We start from the raw sequence: 18733 nt of genomic DNA, 5'->3' as shown, positions 1-18733 counted from the left end.
TAGAAATCAAGAGCTACCACATTGTAAACATGGCTGCCAAATTTCCCTCTTCTCTGAAATCAAAGCCCCGCAGGGGCGATTGCTGACTTCCTGCTGGAGCGAAAGAGCAACCGTCCCCGCGTCCCGTCTCTCCAGGGTTTCGCTTTTCTGTTCTCACCACGGGGAGTGGAGTGCCCACCCCTCCCCGTGGACTCCGAGACACCAAGATTTTCTGAACATCTCTTATGTACCTGTCCAGAGCCTGTAGACGTTAGACCTCAGGACTCTGGAGCAGCTGATGTTAGGATTACAGGCACTGCTGGAGATCGCTTTGCCTGGCTCGTAAAGTCCACAAGTTCAATGGTTGCCCCTCCTTCCTAAAGGTAGAGGAAGAACAGACAAGATACCTAGAATCCAGCACTTGTAGGTTCTGGTTACTAAGGTGGTGCTGCTATAGTGAGTAATATAGTATAATTTAAAGAACATTTTTAACCGAGTTCAGAGATGATGAATTAAAGATTTTTTTAAAAACCCTGATGCACACACACACAAGATATTTTTAAAATTATGTACATTCTTAAACATCTCTCTTCAGATTTTCTCTGTACTTAGGCCCCAGGAATCAAGGGCAGGCTCGGAGCTTCGGGAAAGAATTGGCCTGGGATTAGGTGCAGGAGGATTAGTGTGGACAGGCTGGGGCAAGGCACCCCCAGAGGGGGAGGAGTATGACCTGGGGCCCAAACCCAGTTTGGGGCAGAGGCGGGGCGGGCAGGGCTGAGCGGATCCCTTCCCACCCTCAACTCAGCCTTGTTCCTGGGACTCAGTCTCAAAGGCAAGTGACGGGGGGAGGAGCTGGTAAAGGAGAGGCCTGTCCTCCTCCCCAGCCAGGAGAACGCAGGACCACCCGCCCCAGAGAGCTGGTGGGAGAAGAGGAGGGAAACAGCTAAGCCCCAGTCTCCTTTCTGCCCTTAGTCTCCTCTCTTTGCCGGGCCGCTTCTCCTTGCCTTTCTCCTCCATTTCCGTGGAACCTTTTCTCCTGGGCCCAGTCAGTCTCCTAGAGCCCAGCTGCCCTCAGACCCAAGTCCTCTCCACCTGGTCAACCCTCTTGTTCTGGGGACCCGGGCAATTCCCAGCCCAGAGAGCACCCGGCTTGGCCACTAGGCACCCCTCACCCTCAGACGTGTTTACACTACCTCGGCCAGCTGGCCTGTGCCAGGAGCCCACGCTCGGGGTGGCCTTGCCTTCGGGATGGCTCTGTCGCCAGGAGCAGCGCTGGCCGAAGCAGGGACCTCCCGCAGCTCTGCTGCTGCTTCCATCCCATAGCCGGGACGCCGCACCCTGACCCAGGGCTCACCTGGCCCCTTTGTCTGTGCTGCTCCTCAGGGTCGGGGCCCTGCTCCCCATCCCCACCTGCAGTGGACCCCCGACACCCCCCTTTGGGGGACCTGTGACACTGCGTTGTGGGACCGCGTTCACCGAGATCTGGACTGTGCGCTGTGGACACCAGGCCATGTGCCGTGGTGCTGGGTCCTGGCAGGGTGGGGGCTGGAATAAAGGTGTGCTTTCTTCCAGTCCACGGTATGTGGTCCTTTTGGCCTGGGTGGCCCGAACACCCCCATCCCCGGAGGGCTCGAACCTGGCATCGCCACGGAGGGCTTCAGATAAGGGGTGAACCTTAGAGATGACCCAGGCAGGGGGAGATGAACTGGGGTCAGCAACCCCCCGCCCAGAAACCCCTCTGCTCAGGGGATCTGCTCTGAGGGAACCAAGCAGGGAAGCTACAGGCCTTTCAGGCTTCTAGAAAAGACCAGGGTCTCTGAGGCTCTGGAAATGGGTGGTGTGGCCTCATCCCTTGGTCATAGGCAGGAGAGAGGAAGGAAAAGAAGAGCAGAGCTTGTCTACGGCCAGGACCCAGGAACCGTGGAGGCCAGAGTCCGATTCTGAGGGAAGGGGGCCCCCAAATGGGGAAGTTGAGGTCCACTGATCTCTGGACAAGACCTCACCAAAACCCACACTCTACCTCCGACCCTTCCAGAGCCTACCACTGGCACATTAGAACAGGAGAGAACATCCCAAAGCCACCCATGGGTGACCAGCCCATTGGTCATCTATTTTCTTTGAGCCCAGCTATCCCGGCCCCAGGCTCAATGTTTCTGACATGATGACTCGTGATGGACGTCGGGTGTTCTGCCTTCCTAGCAACCGTCTGCTCCATGATGGGCAACCATCCCTGCCCCACTCTCAGTCCCTGTGGAACTGACCCCAGACCTCCCTCCAGTCCTGCCCAATCGCTCCATCCCTCTGGCCACAGGGATTGCTTCAAGGACAGGCAGGTGACCCAGTCGAAGCAAACAAGGCTACGTGCTGAGACATTGCTAGAAGCCAAGGGCAGAAGTTGCATCTCTTCTCTGGGGTTGCTGAGAGGATGTGACTCTTGAGTGGTTTTGCCACCACAAAGAAGGAGCAGAACCGACAGATGGGCAGTGACTAAGTCCTGCTGCCACTTGTTTGAGCCTCTACCCTTCACTAGGCTTAACCAGTTCCTGCTAGTCCAGTACGATGGGATAGCAAGTTGTTTTCTTTGCTTAAGCCAGATTGAATCAGGTATTCTGTTCTTTGCAGTCAAAAGTGTCTCAAAAGGATTGTGGGAAGCAGTGGGGGTTGGACCGGTTTAAGAGGAAAGAAAAGGAGATAAACACTGAATTTGGAGGGAGGAGGGAGTGAAGGATGAATGACAAGAGATGATGTCTCTCTCTAAGCCTCAACTCCACCGAGAGTCAGGCCGGGCCCTTCCCTGCAGTATGACTGTTCCTGAAATTCCATTTACGGGGGAACCTAACCCACGCAGAGGTTAGGACCTTGTGAGAGAAAAGGCGCACAGCCTGGTAGCCTTGTCGGGACTCTCGTGCTGACTCAGCATTTAGAAGGTGGAGGAATCTTTCAGGTCCTGCCCCAGAGGAGACGATGCAAAGGAGAGTGAAGTGAGGTCTCTAAGATCAGCGCATCTCGCTTGTCAACATCCTCGTGAATTAGTGACTAGACTTTGACAAGGAGATTAGGGTGGGACAGGCGGCTTGCCCTGCTCCCAGAGGGGGAAGGGAGCAGAGAAATTGGGGAGAAGGACAACTGCGATGTCTGGAAAACCCAGGTTCCCACAGAGAGGAGCTTGTTTGTCACAGTCTAGAGACTCGTGCCTCCAAACTAAAGCCATTTTGTCACCTCCACCAGGGACATTGCACTTTACCACCCACCCCTGCGTCTGGGTCTCTGGTCCTGGACCCAGAGAAGGGCATGCCACACTGGTACTTACCCATTCTGTCACAGGGAACATCGATCCCATCACCTAAAAAGCACGTCCCCATATACGACCCCTAATCCTCACACAACCCATTTGACACACATGGAAACTGAGGCTCCCAGTGGTGAAAAGCCTTGTCGATCACCGCAGTTGCAGCAAATCTTGGGATCAGGAAGCACACCCAGGAGTTCAGGCTCTGGGCCTTGGGGTGCCTCTCAGCGATGCTCTGGAGATGTTTCTCTCACAGGCAGCCCTGCTTTGTGACCCCTTGATTCTTTTCTGCAAGAGCACGACTTAAACTCCAAGCCAATGTCTGTGTAATCAGATTCTTAAAGACTTTTGACTTGGTGGGATATGAACATGAACCCATTTTACATTTCTCCAACCAGTACCTTCCAAAGTCCAGTCCAGTTGAAAACTCCCATTTCCTAATCTGCTCTGAAAGTCTGTTCCTCACCACGCCGGTCAGGGCCCTGATGGGGAGGGGGGGTGGTGTAGTGGGGGAGGAGGGAAGGAGCAGGCCTGCTCCTTCCCTCCTCCGCCAACTCTGGCTTCTCCATCAGGAGAGGAGGGACATAGGGGCATCATTTGATCCTGGGACCCCCACCCCCTCATTCTTCAAAGGAGGAATACAGCAGCAGCTTAACTGGTTGCCGGATCAGGAAAATTCCCCTGGTCTCACTTTGGCTCAGCAGCTGCTGGTGCTGGCTGGAGATGCCGTCCTCTCTACCTGTGCAGAGGCGATTTCACTGCAAAGCTGATGAAGGTGAAACTTCACAATCTCTCACCCGCACAAGTCCCTTCCAAGCCTCGCTACCCAATTGTCTATTCTTTTTCTTAAAGAGGGCCTTCAAAGTTGGATAAGCTTGGGAATTCCCTGGTGGTCCAGTGGTTAGGACTCTGTGCTTTCACTGCCGGGGGCCCAGGTTCGATCCCTGGTCGGGGAACTAAGATCCCGCGAGCCACGCAGCCCGGCCAAAAACAAACAAACAAACAAAAAAAGGTTGGATGAGCTGAGGGTCCCCACAACATTTGGATCCATCCTGGGTGTAGTCCCCTGGGGGTTGGGGAGTAGCTTCCCCAGCCTTCTTCATCACCGAAGGCAGAAAGCAGCAGCTGGGACTTCCCTGGCGGTCCAGTGGTTAAGACTTCGCCTTCTAATGCAGGGGATGCGGGTTCGATCCCTGGTCGGGGAGCTAAGATCCCACATGCCTTGGCCAAAAAACCGAAACATAAAACAGAAGCAATGCTGTAACAAATTCAATAAAGACGAGGCTACCCTGGTGGCGCAGTGGTTAAGAATCTGCCTGCCAGTGCAGGGGACACGGGTTTGAGCCCTGGTCCGGGAAGATCCCACAGGCCGTGGAGCAACTAAGCCCGTGCGCCACAACTACTGAGCCTGCAAGCCACAACCACTGAAGCCCATGCGCCTAGAGCCCATGCTCTGCAACAAGAGAAGCCACCGCAATGGGAAGCCGGCGCACCTCAACGAAGAGTAACCCCCACTCACCGCAACTAGAGGAAGCCCGCGCGCAGCGACGAAGACACAACGCAGCCAAAACTAAATAAACAAATACATTTTTTAAAAAGAGAGAGAGAGTTTTAGTGTAGTTTATCATGCAGCAATGGATAACCAGAACAAGCTCTCCATTTCAGAAGACCTCTAAACCTTGGTTGAGAGTTTTGAAAAACTCAGGTCAGCAATCCGCTGACAGATGGTTTCTGAGAGGGACTTCTCCCAGAAAAGGTAGAATAAACACATTTTTTTTTTTTTTTGCCTATTTCTTCCCACATCTAAAATTCCTTTGGGGATCCACCCATCTCCACCCTCCATCCATATAGTTTGTATGGGACTAATTCCAGCCCCAGCTTCAGAGTCTGTGACCAAGGCCAGTTCAGTGAGGGTCAGCCCCAGAACATCTGCAGTAAGCGGGTGACATCGTCTTTGTGCTAGGGTTGCTAAGCTGGAAGGATAGAAGCCCAGAGCTGCTGGTTATCATTTCTGCCACCACTTGGGAAAAGTCTGCCTGAGAATGAGCTAACACAGTTCAACACAGAAGAAAGCAGAAATGAAACATTGAGGAAGCACAATTCCTGACACATGTTCTGGGCACCTGGATCCATCCAGGCCTGAAGCCATTACTCCTGAATTTTCCAGTTACATAAACCAATATGTTCCCATATTTTATCGGGCTGGTTTGAGTTTAGATTATCCTGTTTGTTCATCTCTGCCTATTAAAATTGTATCAGTTTTTCATCACTAGTTTAAAACTCACCTCCTATGAGAAGCTTTCCTTGAATTATTTAGGGGATGTTTATTGTTTGGGCTTTTCTATTGCCCAGAAAAGACCTCCCCACATACTTCCGAAAAATCCCCACAGCCCTCACAGCTCATCATCATCACCAACGTGGCTACGATGGACACAGCCACCCTGATATCTTTTTTTTTTTTTTTTTTTTGCGGTACGCGGGCCTCTCACTGCTGTGGCCTCTCCCGTTGCGGAGCACAGGCTCCAGACGCGCAGGCTCAGCGGCCATGGCTCACGGGCCCAGCTGCTCTGCGGCATGTGGGATCTCCCCAGTCCGGGGCACGAACCCGTGTCCCCTGCATCGGCAGGCGGACTCTCAACAACTGCGCCACCAGGGAAGCCCTCCACACTTGAGTCTTAACCTGCAAAAGGGCAAAGACTGGGCCTTGCCTGGGGCCATACTCACAGCACCCAACATAATACCTGGCACAGAGCAGGTTCTCAAAATTATTCATGAATCAAATAAAATAATGAAGGCAGGCCAAGAAGACTTGTAGAAAGTGGGGAGTTGGTCCTGCCTAGGCTTTTAAAGGCTAAGGAGGCAAAGAAACTAAGAGGGGGACAAACGAACCCATGAACTCCACTGGATCCCAACTCCTTCCGGCCCCACCCATCACTGAAATGTTCTGTTTCCCAAACCTCAGGACGCCCAGTCCCTCACGTCTCAGAGCACCCCAACCCCCATCTGCATCCCTCCCTTCCTGCCTCTCAGCCACGCCCTCTCTGCCCGGAGCCAGCTCTTGCTTTTGGGGGTGGTAATGGGCCCCGTGGGAACTGAGTTACCTCCACAAGGCCTGGCCAGGGTGGGGCCGTGCCTGTCCCTGGGGGTGAGCCTCTGGGCTGTGCAGTTACGTCGGATGAGCAGCAGAGAGCCAGACTCCAGCTGTCACCATGGCTGAGTTCAGGGTGAGGGTATCCACTGGGGAGGCCTTCGGGGCTGGCACGTGGGACAAAATGTCTGTCATCATCGTGGGGACCGAAGGAGAGACCCTGCCACTGCCCCTGGACCATTTCGGCAAAGAGTTCAGCGCCGGCGCTGTGAGTGTGGGGTGGGGGTGGGGGCGGCGGAGGAGGGAGCAGGAGAGGCGGTGCTCTAGGATACTAAACTTGCCCCCCAGGAGGAGGACTTCAAGGTGACGTGCCCCCAGGACGTGGGCCGGGTGCTGCTGCTGCGCGTGCACAAGGCTCCCCCCACGCTGCTCCGTCCTTTCTGGCCCCTGGCCTCGGACGCCTGGTTCTGCCGCTGGGTCCAGCTCACGCCGCCCCGGGGCGCCCCCCTCCGCTTCCCCTGCTACCAGTGGCTGGAGGACCAGGGGAGCCTGGTACTGCGGGAGGGGACAGGTGAGGGGGACACAGGAGGGAGGAAGGGGCTGGTGTATTGGGGGGAAAGGCAAGGGGAGTGGAGAGGTGAGCCGGTGTGGCCGAGGGGGAGGGACAGGGAGTTTGGGGGAAGAGGGTGGGGTGGCAGTCTGGTGTGGGAGAAACTACTTATGGGGGCAGGGGATCTGGTAAGGGGTGGCTGGAGTGGAGGGGAGAGCAGCTGGGGCCGGAGGTCAGGGGGCTTTCTCCGTCCTCCCCACCGGCTCCTCTGCTCCCACAGCGAAGATTTCCTGGGAGGACCGCCACCCCACCCTCCAGCAGCAGCGCCAGGAGGAGCTGCAGGCCAGGCGGGAGACGTACAGGTGAGGAGGGGGTTACTGGGGGGGAGGCGAGTTGCCGAGGGGATGAGGGTCAGCCTCGTTCCGCTGGTGTTGACGCGGCCTGAAGTCCCTGCCTGGTCCTCTGTCCTTTCCAATCACAGCATCTCCAGGAACTCGTTAGAAATACAGTTTCTCAGACCCACCTCATAGCTACTGAATCAGATATTGAGGGTGAGGGGCAGCAGTGTTGGTGTTTTTGACTGAAGTCTAGTTGATTTACAACGTTGTGTCCATTTCAGGTGTACAGCAGCGTGCCCTGGGTTGTTTATTTGCAGATTATATTCCACTATACGTTATTACAAGATACTGGCGTCAGCTTAATAAAAATGTGCAGCATGACAGTTGTGGGTTAAGTTTTATTTGGGGCAAAATGAGGACTACAGCCCAGGAGACGGCATTTCAGAGAGCTCTGAGGAACTGCTCCACAGAGGTAGTGGGGAAAGTCAGTACCTGTGTGATCTTGGTGAAGGGGGAGCTCTTGCAGTCGAGCACATATTTTGTTTTGCAGAAGGTTTCTAATAGTCACGAAGAGCAGTCGTCACCACGAAGGATTTTAGTGCTTTTCTGGATATGAGGTGATACGAGAATTGGGTTCATAAAATCATATCTATCTGAAAACCTGTTCTGCCCGTTTTGCTCAGAGCACAGAATGCCTCATTTCTGCTCCCCACCCTGAACTCCTTTGGGAGTTGAAAGTCAGCAACTGCAGCAACACATGATTTAGTCCTTGTCCTTGTAGAGGAGGATGGCAAGGGCCAAATTGTAGTTGACGCTGGATATATAATTCCCTGTAGCGATAACAGTAAATCCTTGTTGCTAACAATATTGGGTTTTTTTTTGTTTTTTGGTTGTTTTTTTTGGGGGGGCTGCGCCTGACCGGAGATCAAACCCAAGCCGCCTGCATTAGGAGCAGGGAGTCTTAACCACTGCCCCACCAGGGAAGTTCCGCTAGCAATATTGTTTTAACAAGCCTTCCAGATGACTCATGCCCACTGAAGTTTGAAACCCACTGCTTTTTCTTTTTTTTTTTTTTGCGGTACGCGGGCCTCTCACTGTTGTGGCCTCTCCCGTTGCGGAGCACAGGTTCCGGACGCGCAGGCTCAGCAGCCATGGCTCACGGGCCCAGCCGCTCCACGGCATGTGGGATCTTCCCGGACCGGGGCACGAACCTGCGTCCCCTGCATCGGCAGGGGACGGACTCTCAACCACCGCGCCACCAGGGAAGCCCTGAAACCCACTGCTTTTAAATGCCTCACTCTTGCTGGAGTCTTTCCGGGTCGCTGGCGAGGACTTCTAAGGCAGAAAGCCAGGGACCACACGCGCGAGCAAATGTTCAAAAGGTCATGGTCTGGCCAACTGGGCTGCTGTCTGAAGAGCGGGCTGCAGGCTTGCGCTTTAGGTCTCTGGGGGCACAGCAGCTGCAGGCTTACTTGGCTCCTGGTGATTCCACGTGCGTTGTGAATTACATCCCAGAGAAAACCATGGCGCCTAATCCGCCAGCATCAGCCCCAGGTGAGGGAACAGATGGAGGGAGCTGTGTCTGTGGAGTGGCCTTTCTTCCTTTCTTGGCAAAACAAGGACACAGGAGTCAGGAGACGCAAGGCCAGCCTAGGCCCTGCCAAAAGGAGCTGTGAAATCTTAAGCAAATTAGTTAACCTTTTTGATCCTTAATTTCTTCTGCAAAAGGAGCTAAGAATACCAGGCTGATTTGTGTTATTAGGAAAAACAAATGAGAAGATGGTTGAGAATGTAGCTTGTCAGCCGCAAAGCCCTGCACACGTGTGTACCGAGGTTCGTAATGCCCCTCAGTTACCTCTGATCCAAGTGGCTACGCCCTCAGTACTCAGAGTGAGGTCTCACGTCCACAGGGTCGGCATCACCTGGGAGCTTGTTAGAAATACAGGGTCTTGGGCCACCCCAAACCTACTTGATGAGAATCTGCATTTTACCAAGATCCCTGGGGGAACTAAGTTTTTGTGCATTAAAGTTGGAGAAGCAGGGTTTGGCCACCACCTGGTGGCAGTGTACTTTAACTGCAAATTGTGCTCTGAAGTTGCCTGTTCAAACCCAAAGGCAATGACGGATTGAACCAAAGAATGAATGAGGGAGGGAATGAGAGGATGACTGGCTGGGGGTCCTCAGCTTTGCAGGGACATGATTTTACCATTTCACCTAAAGGTCTTCAGGCTGTGTTGCTTGCTGGATAAAGGGATTTAAAGAGGCTAGATCTCTTTAGGCCGGGCCAGAGTACATTTCTGGGCTCCCCCAAGCTTTGGAGGCTGAAGTGTCTCTCCACGGGATGCCTGCCAAAGGCAACTGACGCCTTCCTGTGTTCCCACCTTCAGGACAGCCTCCGCTCTGTGATGCATCTGTGTTAGTCAGGAGTTTTGTGGTTGCAAGAACGATAACAGACTCCAGCTAGCAGACAGAAAAAATGGGAATGCGTCAACAGGTCACAGAAGTGAGGGCTGGAAGCGTAGCCAGATCTTACGGGCCAGAAGCCAGGGTGACTCTCCTCCTGTCTCTGGAGCCCCCTAGATGCTTCTCTCTCTGGCTTCACTTTCCTCTCTCCCTGCAGAACAGCTTTCTTTGGTTCCCAGTCCACACAGTGGAAAATGGCCTTTTTTTTTTTTAATAGCAACTCCTTTATTTTTAATTATTTTTAAAAATTTATTTATTTATTTGGTTGTGCCCGGTCTTAGTTGCGGCAGGCAAACTCTTAGCTGCGGCACGCACATGGGGTCTAGTTCCCTGACCAGGGACCGTACCTGGGCCCCGTGCATTGGAAGCACGGACTCTTCACCACTTCACCACCAGGGAAGTCTCCCAGTCCTGGTGTTTATGTGCTATAACCCAGATATCCAGAGAGAGATGACCTCTGGTCCAGCCCCAATCTCCAATTCCCTGGGAAGGATTCTGATTGGCCTTGCTCTGGCCAGGTGCCCAACCCTGGACCAATCAACTGACCAGGGGAGAACATGGCTGTGGGAACATGGCAGCTCTCCCTGCGGCCTTGAGGGTGGAGGGGAAGGGCAGAGCCCAGGAAGACCCCTGCTTGTGGAAGGGGGCTGGCCCTGACCAGGGCCTCCAAGGGGTCTGCCACTCCCTCTCCCTAGTCAGTGGTTTCCCTGAAGCTTCTTGCTAACTGCCTCCCTGGTCCTCCCTCCAGCTGGAAGACCTACATCCCAGGCTGGCCTCGCTGCCTCAACGAGGAGACCATAAAAAACCTGGACCTCAACATCAAATACTCTCTGGCAAAGAACATCACCTTCTACCTGCGAGGCAGCTCGATGTGAGGATGCCCACCCTCTCCTGCCCCTGGGCCTCAGGGGTACGGGTACCCCTGCCTTCTGCCCTCCCCCACTCAGCTCCCCCACCATCAGGGATGTGGGTCACACAGCCCAGCCCAGGGCACGGCCTCTGCTCACCACCTGTTCCAACAAGGTGAGGATGACCTCAGGGGCAGTGACTACCACGGTCCCCCCCGGAGGCTGGTTCAGGACCCCAAGATGGATAAGCGTAGCCAACGCGGGCGGGTCTCCCAGGGCCTCTTGCCTCCCTCTCCCCACTTTTCACATCTTCTGGCAGGTTGGCACATCTGAAACTCAAAGGGCTGCTGGACCGCAAGGGGCTCTGGAAGAGCCTGGAGGAGATGAGAAGTGTGTTCAACTTCTGGAAGACCCCAGCCGTGGGTGAGGGGCTCCAGCCGGGGCTCCAGACCTCTTCCCTGGGGTATCAGCTCTCCTGGCTGTCAGGAATCTCAGAAAACCAAGCGCCAGTTCACTGTGTGACCTTGGGCAGGCCCCTGACTCCCACGAGACCTTACTTTCTCCTCAGACACAGAAAAGGACGTGTCGTGGGGGCACCTCTGACCTTCTAATGCCTTGTATCCATCAGACACTTGTTGGGCTACTACACATGAGACACTCGCTTAGGGACTGTGGACACAGTCCTTGCCCCCACAGGGCTCCCAGTTGAGCAGACAAGTAGACATTAGGCTCAAAGGCAAATAATGAGTTTCGCTTATGAAACCTGTGCATCAGCTCCAGTGAGAGTGTGTAAAAGGGGGACCTGGCCTAGTCCAGCTAGGGAACTCTCTACGGAGGTGACTTTTATGCTGAGACCTCAAAGTGGGGAGGTGTCAACAGCGCCAGGCATGGTGTGTGAGCGCAGAGGGTGCTTCAGGTTCGGGGGGGGGGCGGTCCGGTGCATGTGAAGGCCCTGAAGATGGAAGGAGTGGAGACCTTTGAGGGGAAAGATGCTGCTGTGGCCAAAGGGGATTGAGCCAGGGAAGGAAGACAGGAGGCGAAGCAGGAGACGTGCATGGGCCCTGGGCCGTGCAGGACTGTGGAGGCCGTGGCAGGAGCTCGGGCCTTTCCTAAGGGCAGTGGGACCTTCAACCAGCTGCCAGCTGGGGAGTACTGTGGCCAGATGTGCCGTGGGGAGGGGGCTGTTAGGGGACAGGAGTGCAAGCAGGAGGACCAGTTATGAGGCTCTGGCTGTGGTCAGCAGAGGATGGAATCCTCAGCGAGGCAGTGACAGCAGAGATGGAGTGGACGTGTGGAGCAAGAGCTACTGAGGATGGAGAATCGGTGGGACTCGATGGGCGGAGGATGGGGGGAGCTGCCGAGAGGACTCCGGGCTCTGCCACCTGCAATCCAGTGGATGAAGGTGCCATTCCCGGGATGCCAGGCAATGGGCTGGGGACTGGGCTAGAGCAGGAGCCCATGTTCAGCCTCCGATATACTGTGTTTGAGTCATGGGGTTGGAGATGGCAGGTAGATGGTGGGACTGGTGGGCTGGGGACTAAGGTTTGCTGTTTGGTGAACTGAAGCCAAGGGGTCAGAGGAGGTCACCCTGGGAAGTACTGCATGAGAAGAGAGGGGAGCACAGGATGGACGCAGGAGAAACGCCACAATGGCGCTCAGGGGGAGACCCCTGGGCGCTGGGGTGACTGGTCCCATCTCCCCTGCCCCCCTGCAGAGTATGTGTTTGAGCACTGGCAGGAGGATGCCTTCTTCGCCTACCAGTTCCTGAATGGCCTCAACCCGGTCCTGATCCGCCGCTGTCGCCACCTCCCAAAGAACTTCCCTGTCACTGATGCCATGGTGGCCCCAGTGTTGGGCCCCGGGACGAGTCTGCAGGCTGAGCTGGAGGTGAGGGGCACAGGAGTCCTGGCTCTGCACACCCCCATCTCAGTGCTTTGGGCCCATCCCCTACTGGAGAGGAATAACACTCACATTTGTTAAGGACCTACTGTGTGCTACGTGCCAGGAACACCCTCTCCCGTGCACAGTATCCTGGCCCTGAATCCTCTCCCCACCCCCCTACTCCCCACCTTCTGCCTTTAGAAAGCCAGATGGCAGCCCTGGCTCCCCTTCTCTCTCCCGCAGAAAGGGTCCTTGTTCCTGGTGGATTACGGCATCCTCTCTGGCATCCGCACCAATGTCATTAATAGGAGGCCTCAGTTCTCCGCGGCCCCAATGACCCTGCTATACCAGCGCCCAGGGTGTGGGCCCCTGCTGCCCCTCGCCATCCAGGTCAGCAGCCGGGCAGGCGACAGGGCAGGGGCAGGGAGAGGTCTGACTAAATGGTTGGCAGACACTCAAGGCTGCCTCTCCCCACTGGCCTCTCCTATAGCTCAGCCAGACCCCTGGGCCCGACAGCCCCATCTTTCTGCCCAGCGACGACAAGTGGGACTGGCTGCTGGCCAAGACGTGGGTGCGCAATGCCGAGTTCTCCATCCACGAGGCCCTCACACACCTGTTACAGGTACACCTGGTGACCGAGGTCTTCACCCTGGCTACGCTGCGCCAGCTGCCTCACTGCCACCCACTCTTCAAGGTCAGTGGCCCAGCAAGACGACCCAGACTGTGCCCCAAGCCTGCAGGTCGCTGCACCTGGGCCTGCCCTTCGGGGTCCTATGCCGCCTGTCCCCACGTGGCCCTGTCCTTTCAGGCTGAGATGCTGAGCCCCCATTCTGCCTCAGCAGCATCTCCCTGCACAATTCCCCTGAGAGGCTGCTTTCCAGCAGGCCCTGAGCTAGGGTGAGGTGATGAGGACAGGCGCGAGGGAGAGGACCGCATGTGAGAGCAGGCTATGCCCCAGAGAGATTCTCTTCTTAGGGGAGCTCAAGCCAACAGCGATCACAGAAGCCCAGCTCCTAGGAAAGGAGAGACCTGGGGCTGAGAGATGCCAAAGTGTGAACATGGCTTTGACCAACAGGTTTTCTGCAGATAGCTGCAGGGTGGGGAGCCCTGGGAGGGAGACCCGTGTCTCTAAGGTGGGCTCTGCTAAGCCTTCAGATGGCCCAGATTCATTTCCTCCAGGGACCTGGAGCATCTCCTCTGTGAAGATGAGGGGTCCACAGCTACTCACATTTTCTGATTCTTCCTTAGACAGTCTCCTGGGTCCTGGATGCAGGCCCTACTCTGTCCTCTTCAATCCAGGCTGATTCTTTCTGACAATCTACAGCTCCCAGGGCCTGGCACTCAGACGTGGTCTCTAGGGGACCATTTCACATTGCCAGGCCCGCAGGCCCTGGTTATCACGGTGCTTTGCCTGCCTGGGGTTAGGAAATCACAGGAGGCCAGAGCTGGAGGGATTCATAGTGCTGTCCAGATCAGCCCTCTCATTTGCCCAGTGATCTGATGCCCAGAGAGAGGAAAACACATGCTCAAGGTCACAGAACAGGATGCTGGTGGACCTTAGCCCCCATCACTGGGCCTGGAGCCCTGATCCCTATCCCAGGCTGCCCCCTTGTCCCTGTCATGTCTCTCCATGTGTGATTGACAAGCCTGGGTTCCTCTATGGGGGGGCGGGTCTGGGGCCACAGAGACCCAGGCTTCGCCTAGCTCTGCCTTCTCTGGCCCTTACAGCTGCTGATCCCACACACACGGTACACCCTGCACATCAACACGCTGGCCCGTGAGCTACTCATTGCCCCCGGGAAGGTGGTGGACAGGGTAAGGACTGCTTTAGGGAGGGTGGGGATGGGATATTCCTGCAGTGTAAAGAATCTGGGGTCTTGGGCTTCCCTGGTGGCGCAGTGGTTGAGAGTCCGCCTGCCGATGCAGGGAACGCGGGTTCGTGTCCCGGTCTGGGAAGATCCCACATGCCGCAGAGCGGCTGGGCCCATGAGCCATGGCCGCTGAGCCTGCGTCCGGAGCCTGTGCTCCGCAACGGGAGAGGCCACAACAGTGAGAGGCCCGCGTACCGCAAAAAAAAAAAAAAAAAAGAATCTGGTGTCTTGGGGTGGGAGTGGCCCTGTCTCCCCAACCACTATTACCTCCTGCTTCTGGAGCAAGGGCTGTGGTACCCAGGAGTCCCGTTTCCCAGTCCACAGGCCTTGGCATTGAAGGTTTCTCTGAGCTGATACAGAGGTACATGGAACAGCTGAACTATTCCGTCCTGTGTCTGCCTGAGGATATCCGGGCCCGAGGAGTTGAAGACATCCCAGGCTACTACTACCGGGATGATGGGATGCAGATCTGGGGTGCAGTGGAATGGTGAGGGGGCCAGCCCCAGAGAGCTGGGGCCTTGGGGGACAGGAAGGAAGACTGGGAAGGAGAAGGAAGGCCCAGGGAGGCGTCCACCAGGAGGAGGGCCGGATGTTCATAGCACTGGGACCAGGCGGGGGCACTCCTCAGAGAGGGTCGGGGTTCACAGCTGGGATGGAACCCCGTGCACCTTGCAGCTTTGTCTCCGAAATGATCGGCATCTACTACCTGAGCGATGAGTCTGTCCGCGATGACAGTGAACTCCAGGCCTGGGTGTGGGAGATCTTCTCCGAGGGCTTCCTAGGCCGGGAGAGCTCAGGTAGGGGGACCTCGGTTCTTAGGTTCTACCCTCAGGCCACTGCGGCATTGTCCTCAGGACCCTGGTAGCCCCGTTCCCAGCCCAGCTCTCCCTGCAGGCGTACCCTCCTCCCTGGGGACACGGGAAGCCCTGATACAGTATGTCACTATGGTGATATTCACCTGCTCGGCCAAGCATTCCGCTGTCGGTACAGGGCAGGTGAGAAGGGTCAATGCCAGGGTGGCGGGACGGAGGGGGCCGGGCTCCTAGCCTCACTCTGCCCTCTCGGCCTTCAGTTTGACTTCAGTGCCTGGATGCCCAACCTGCCACCTACCATGCAGCTGCCACCGCCCACCTCTAAAGGCCAGGCAAGCCCGGAGAGGTTCATAGCCACCCTCCCACCAGTCAATGCCACATGTGATGTCATCGTTGCCCTCTGGGCACTGAGCAAGGAGCCTGGAGACAGAGTGAGTGTGGGGCTGGGAGCCAGACCAGGCCAGCCCTGGGGTAAGGGAGGCGACACTGTTTACTCTCCCTGACACACACCCCACTGTGCCATGAGACCCCGGTGAGTCTTCCCAGGAGGACACGAGGGCATTGGACATCTCACAAGGGGTCAAATGGCCAAATGAGATGATGCAGAGTCACCCTTAGCTGCAAGGGCAACGTGTGATATGTTCCAGTGAGGCCGCCCCCTTTAAAACTCTCACGTGAGCTTTCATCCCCGAGAGCTGCCTGCAGTAATCATCACTGTTCAGGGGGAGGGGGCACGGGTGAGGTTCAGTCGTAGGCTGCTTCAGGTCCCCCAGGGTGGATGGCTAAGGCGGGTCCCGGCTGCAAAGCAGCCCCTCCACCCAGCCTTGTGTTTGGTTCCCAGCGGTCCCTGGGCACCTACCCGGACGAACACTTCACGGAGGCGGCCCCGTGCTGGAGCATCGCGGCTTTCCAGAGCCGCCTGGCTCAGATCTCGCGAGACATCCAGGAGAGAAACCAGGACCTGGAGCTCCCCTACACCTACCTGGACCCTCCCATCATCGAGAACAGCGTCTCCATCTAAATCCCCTGGGGAAAAGGGCCCCACATGACATCCCTTTGACCCCATAGCTCTAGGCTACCTGCCACCCAGAGAAAAGGACTCCCCAGAAAACCAGGCCCCCATATGCCCCTGCTGGGTCTGGTGTAACTCATCCCCAATACACCGCAAAACAGAAACAAAAAAAAACCCCAGAGAATAAAAGCTCATTGGACGGCACCACTATGCCTTTTGAAGACTCCAAGCCTCAAAGTCCTGCACAACCACAGCCCCCTGGAAGGGTACCATAGGGGGAACACAGTCCTGCCCCCAATCCCACTGACCACAGCTGACTGGACCTAATGGTCATGCGGCTCAAGGGCAGCCCTCTTCCAGACCATCCAGCAGCATAAGGCGTGGCCCGCCTGAAAACTGCTCGAGAGGTTGATGGTGACCTATGGTCCCAACTTTAAAATGAACAACCCACTGAGAAAGGGCCATGGGAAGCAGGGCAGAAGGAAGACCTACTGCCGGGGACTTGCAGGCAGTGCCCACATATGCTTTCTAAAAAAAACATACCCTGGGACTTCCCCGGTGGCTCTGTGGTTAAGAAACCACCTGCCAATGCAGGGGACATGGGTTCGAGCCCTGGTCCGGGAAGATCCCATATGTGGTGGAGCAACTAAGCCTGTGTGTCACAACTACGGGAGCCCACATGCCTAGAGCCCGTGCTTCGCAACAAAAGAAGTCACCGCAATGAGAAGCCCGTGCACTGCAACGAAGAGTAGCCCCCGCTTGCCGCAACTAGAGAAAGCCTGCGCGCAGCAAAGAAGACTGAGCACAGCCAAAAGTAAATAAATAAATAAATTTTTAATTTAAAAAATAAATAAATACTACATTAAAAAGTGATAAGTGCTGAAGAGAAGCTATAAAGCAGGGAAGGATAATACAGTAAGTCCCCTACACACGAGCCTTCAAGTAGCCAACTTTTAAAGATGCGAACATGCTTTCGCATATCCAATCACCTAAGTTAGCTCCCGTGTCTGGTATATATTGTCATGTCCCTGCATCCTCTGCAAGTGGTGGTGCTTTTGTGTACTTTACTGTACAGCGCTGTATAGAGTACAGCAGTACAGCATCTTTATTTCAAGCCCAGGATGTCTGGAAGCAAGAATAGAAGCAGTGGTGATGTAGCTGGTACTGCTGAGAAGCGCCAGCTGTTGTACTGCACTGCTGTACTTCTCAAGGTACCGTCCTGTAAGATTAAAAATGTTTTCTTTATGTTTTGTGTTTGTTTATGTATTATTTGTGTGAAAAATATTATAAACCTATTACAGTACAGTACTGTACAGCCAGTTGTGTTAGTTGGGTACCTAGGCTAAATTTGCTGGAATTAGGAACAAATTGGACTTATGAACGTGCTCTCAGAACACAACTCATTCGTATGTAAGGGACTTACTGTATAAAGTATAGGGGAGCAAATTTAGATATAGAGTAGCCAGGCAAGAGCTCTTTAGAAGGGGACTTTTGAGTAAAGGTATAAAGTGTGGTCGACTCCTTCCAACCACAGGGCCTTTGCACATACTGTTCCCTCTCCACCTCTTAGACCTGGTTAATGTTTCCTCTTCCTTCAGATCTTAGCTTGATAATTGCTTCATCAAGAAAGACCAGGTTTAACTCTTAATGGCTCCCAGAGCACTGTAGATGGATGGATATCTTTCTTTTCCACTAGATTAGACTGTCTGTAATTTGGTTTGGTTTTCTCCCCACCTCCAGGCACAGTACCTGGTAACTGGGAGATTCTAGAAACACGGGTTAGTGATGAGGACAAGATCAGGGTTGGGAACTGAATCAATGATGGGATTGGAATGAGGATGAATATTCAGTAAGGATGAGATGAGGGGTAGGAAGTGACGTGAGGGCGGGGAATGCCTTAAGGGGATGGAGGCAGGACAGAGAAGAGGCTGGGGATGAAGGTCATGCACCTGCTCTGTGACTGGCAGAGCTGTCTCATTTGCCTGGTCACAGTACTCTCACGGGCTGTCAGGCCGGTCAGGCCTGCCCTCCTGGGCTCTGCTCAGCCACCCTGATGACCCTTGTGTGATGCGAGGAACTTGATGATTCAAATTTGCATCTTAAGATGAAAATTTACCCAGCCTCCTGCCTTCTAGCCACTGCCCTTCTCTTGAGACTGTGCCCCCAGGGGGCTGCTAAGGCTCTGTAAGGAGCAGGGCCAGTGGAGGGGGGAATTGAGGCTCAGAGGTTTGGGAAACTGCACCTCCAGGCCCCTCTGGGATGCTGGGTCCTGGAGGAGCAGGGGTGAGAGGCCCAGCCTTAACCTTCTAATCCAGCAGTAGCATCACTCTGTGGGGGTGGGAAGGAGGCAGGGGCACACAGTCAGCCTGGAGGGGATTGTGGGAGGGGATTTGGAAGAAACAGGGGAGGGAGCTGATGGTGTAGAAGAGTTTGGGCGCCATTTTCCAAATCACAATCCATTCTCAATAGGTGTCCCCCAGCCAACCCCTCTGTCCCAAAAAAAGTAGGAGTGGTGGCTCCAGGTTTGATCAGGGCTCAAGTCTGGAGTGGAAATTAGGTTCCCAAGGGAAACAGATGGAGATGGGGATGGTGGGGACGTGGA

The 18733-nt window shown here is 55.1% G+C and overlaps 1 protein-coding gene across 3 annotated transcripts; it reads left to right on the top strand.

Moving 5' to 3' along the window:
- Positions 1 to 6428: 6428 nt before the first annotated feature.
- ALOX15B (arachidonate 15-lipoxygenase type B) lies at positions 6429 to 16140 on the top strand (the record flags this gene model as incomplete). 3 transcript variants are annotated; one of them, XM_079905304.1, is made up of 14 exons in its annotated part: positions 6429 to 6624; positions 6705 to 6927; positions 7187 to 7268; positions 10456 to 10578; positions 10875 to 10978; positions 12270 to 12442; positions 12680 to 12826; positions 12927 to 13130; positions 14165 to 14251; positions 14625 to 14794; positions 14983 to 15104; positions 15202 to 15302; positions 15380 to 15550; positions 15961 to 16140. In XM_079905304.1, the coding sequence occupies exons 1-14, from the start codon at positions 6478 to 6480 to the stop codon at positions 16138 to 16140; spliced, it is 2034 nt and encodes a 677-aa protein (XP_079761430.1). In that variant the 5' UTR covers positions 6429 to 6477. The 3 variants fall into 3 exon arrangements, with proteins under 3 accessions (XP_079761430.1, XP_079761431.1, XP_079761432.1); XM_079905305.1 differs by lacking the exon at positions 14165 to 14251; XM_079905306.1 differs by lacking the exons at positions 14165 to 14251; positions 14983 to 15104 and having other exon boundaries at positions 14625 to 14781.
- Between the last annotated feature and the right edge of the window lie 2593 nt (positions 16141 to 18733).

Source organism: Stenella coeruleoalba (assembly GCF_951394435.1).
Source record: "Stenella coeruleoalba genome assembly, chromosome: 19".
Taxonomy (NCBI): Eukaryota; Metazoa; Chordata; class Mammalia; order Artiodactyla; family Delphinidae; genus Stenella; species Stenella coeruleoalba.
The sequence above is the reverse complement of the archived record's forward strand: the minus strand, read 5'-3'. Positions and strand labels throughout refer to the sequence as shown.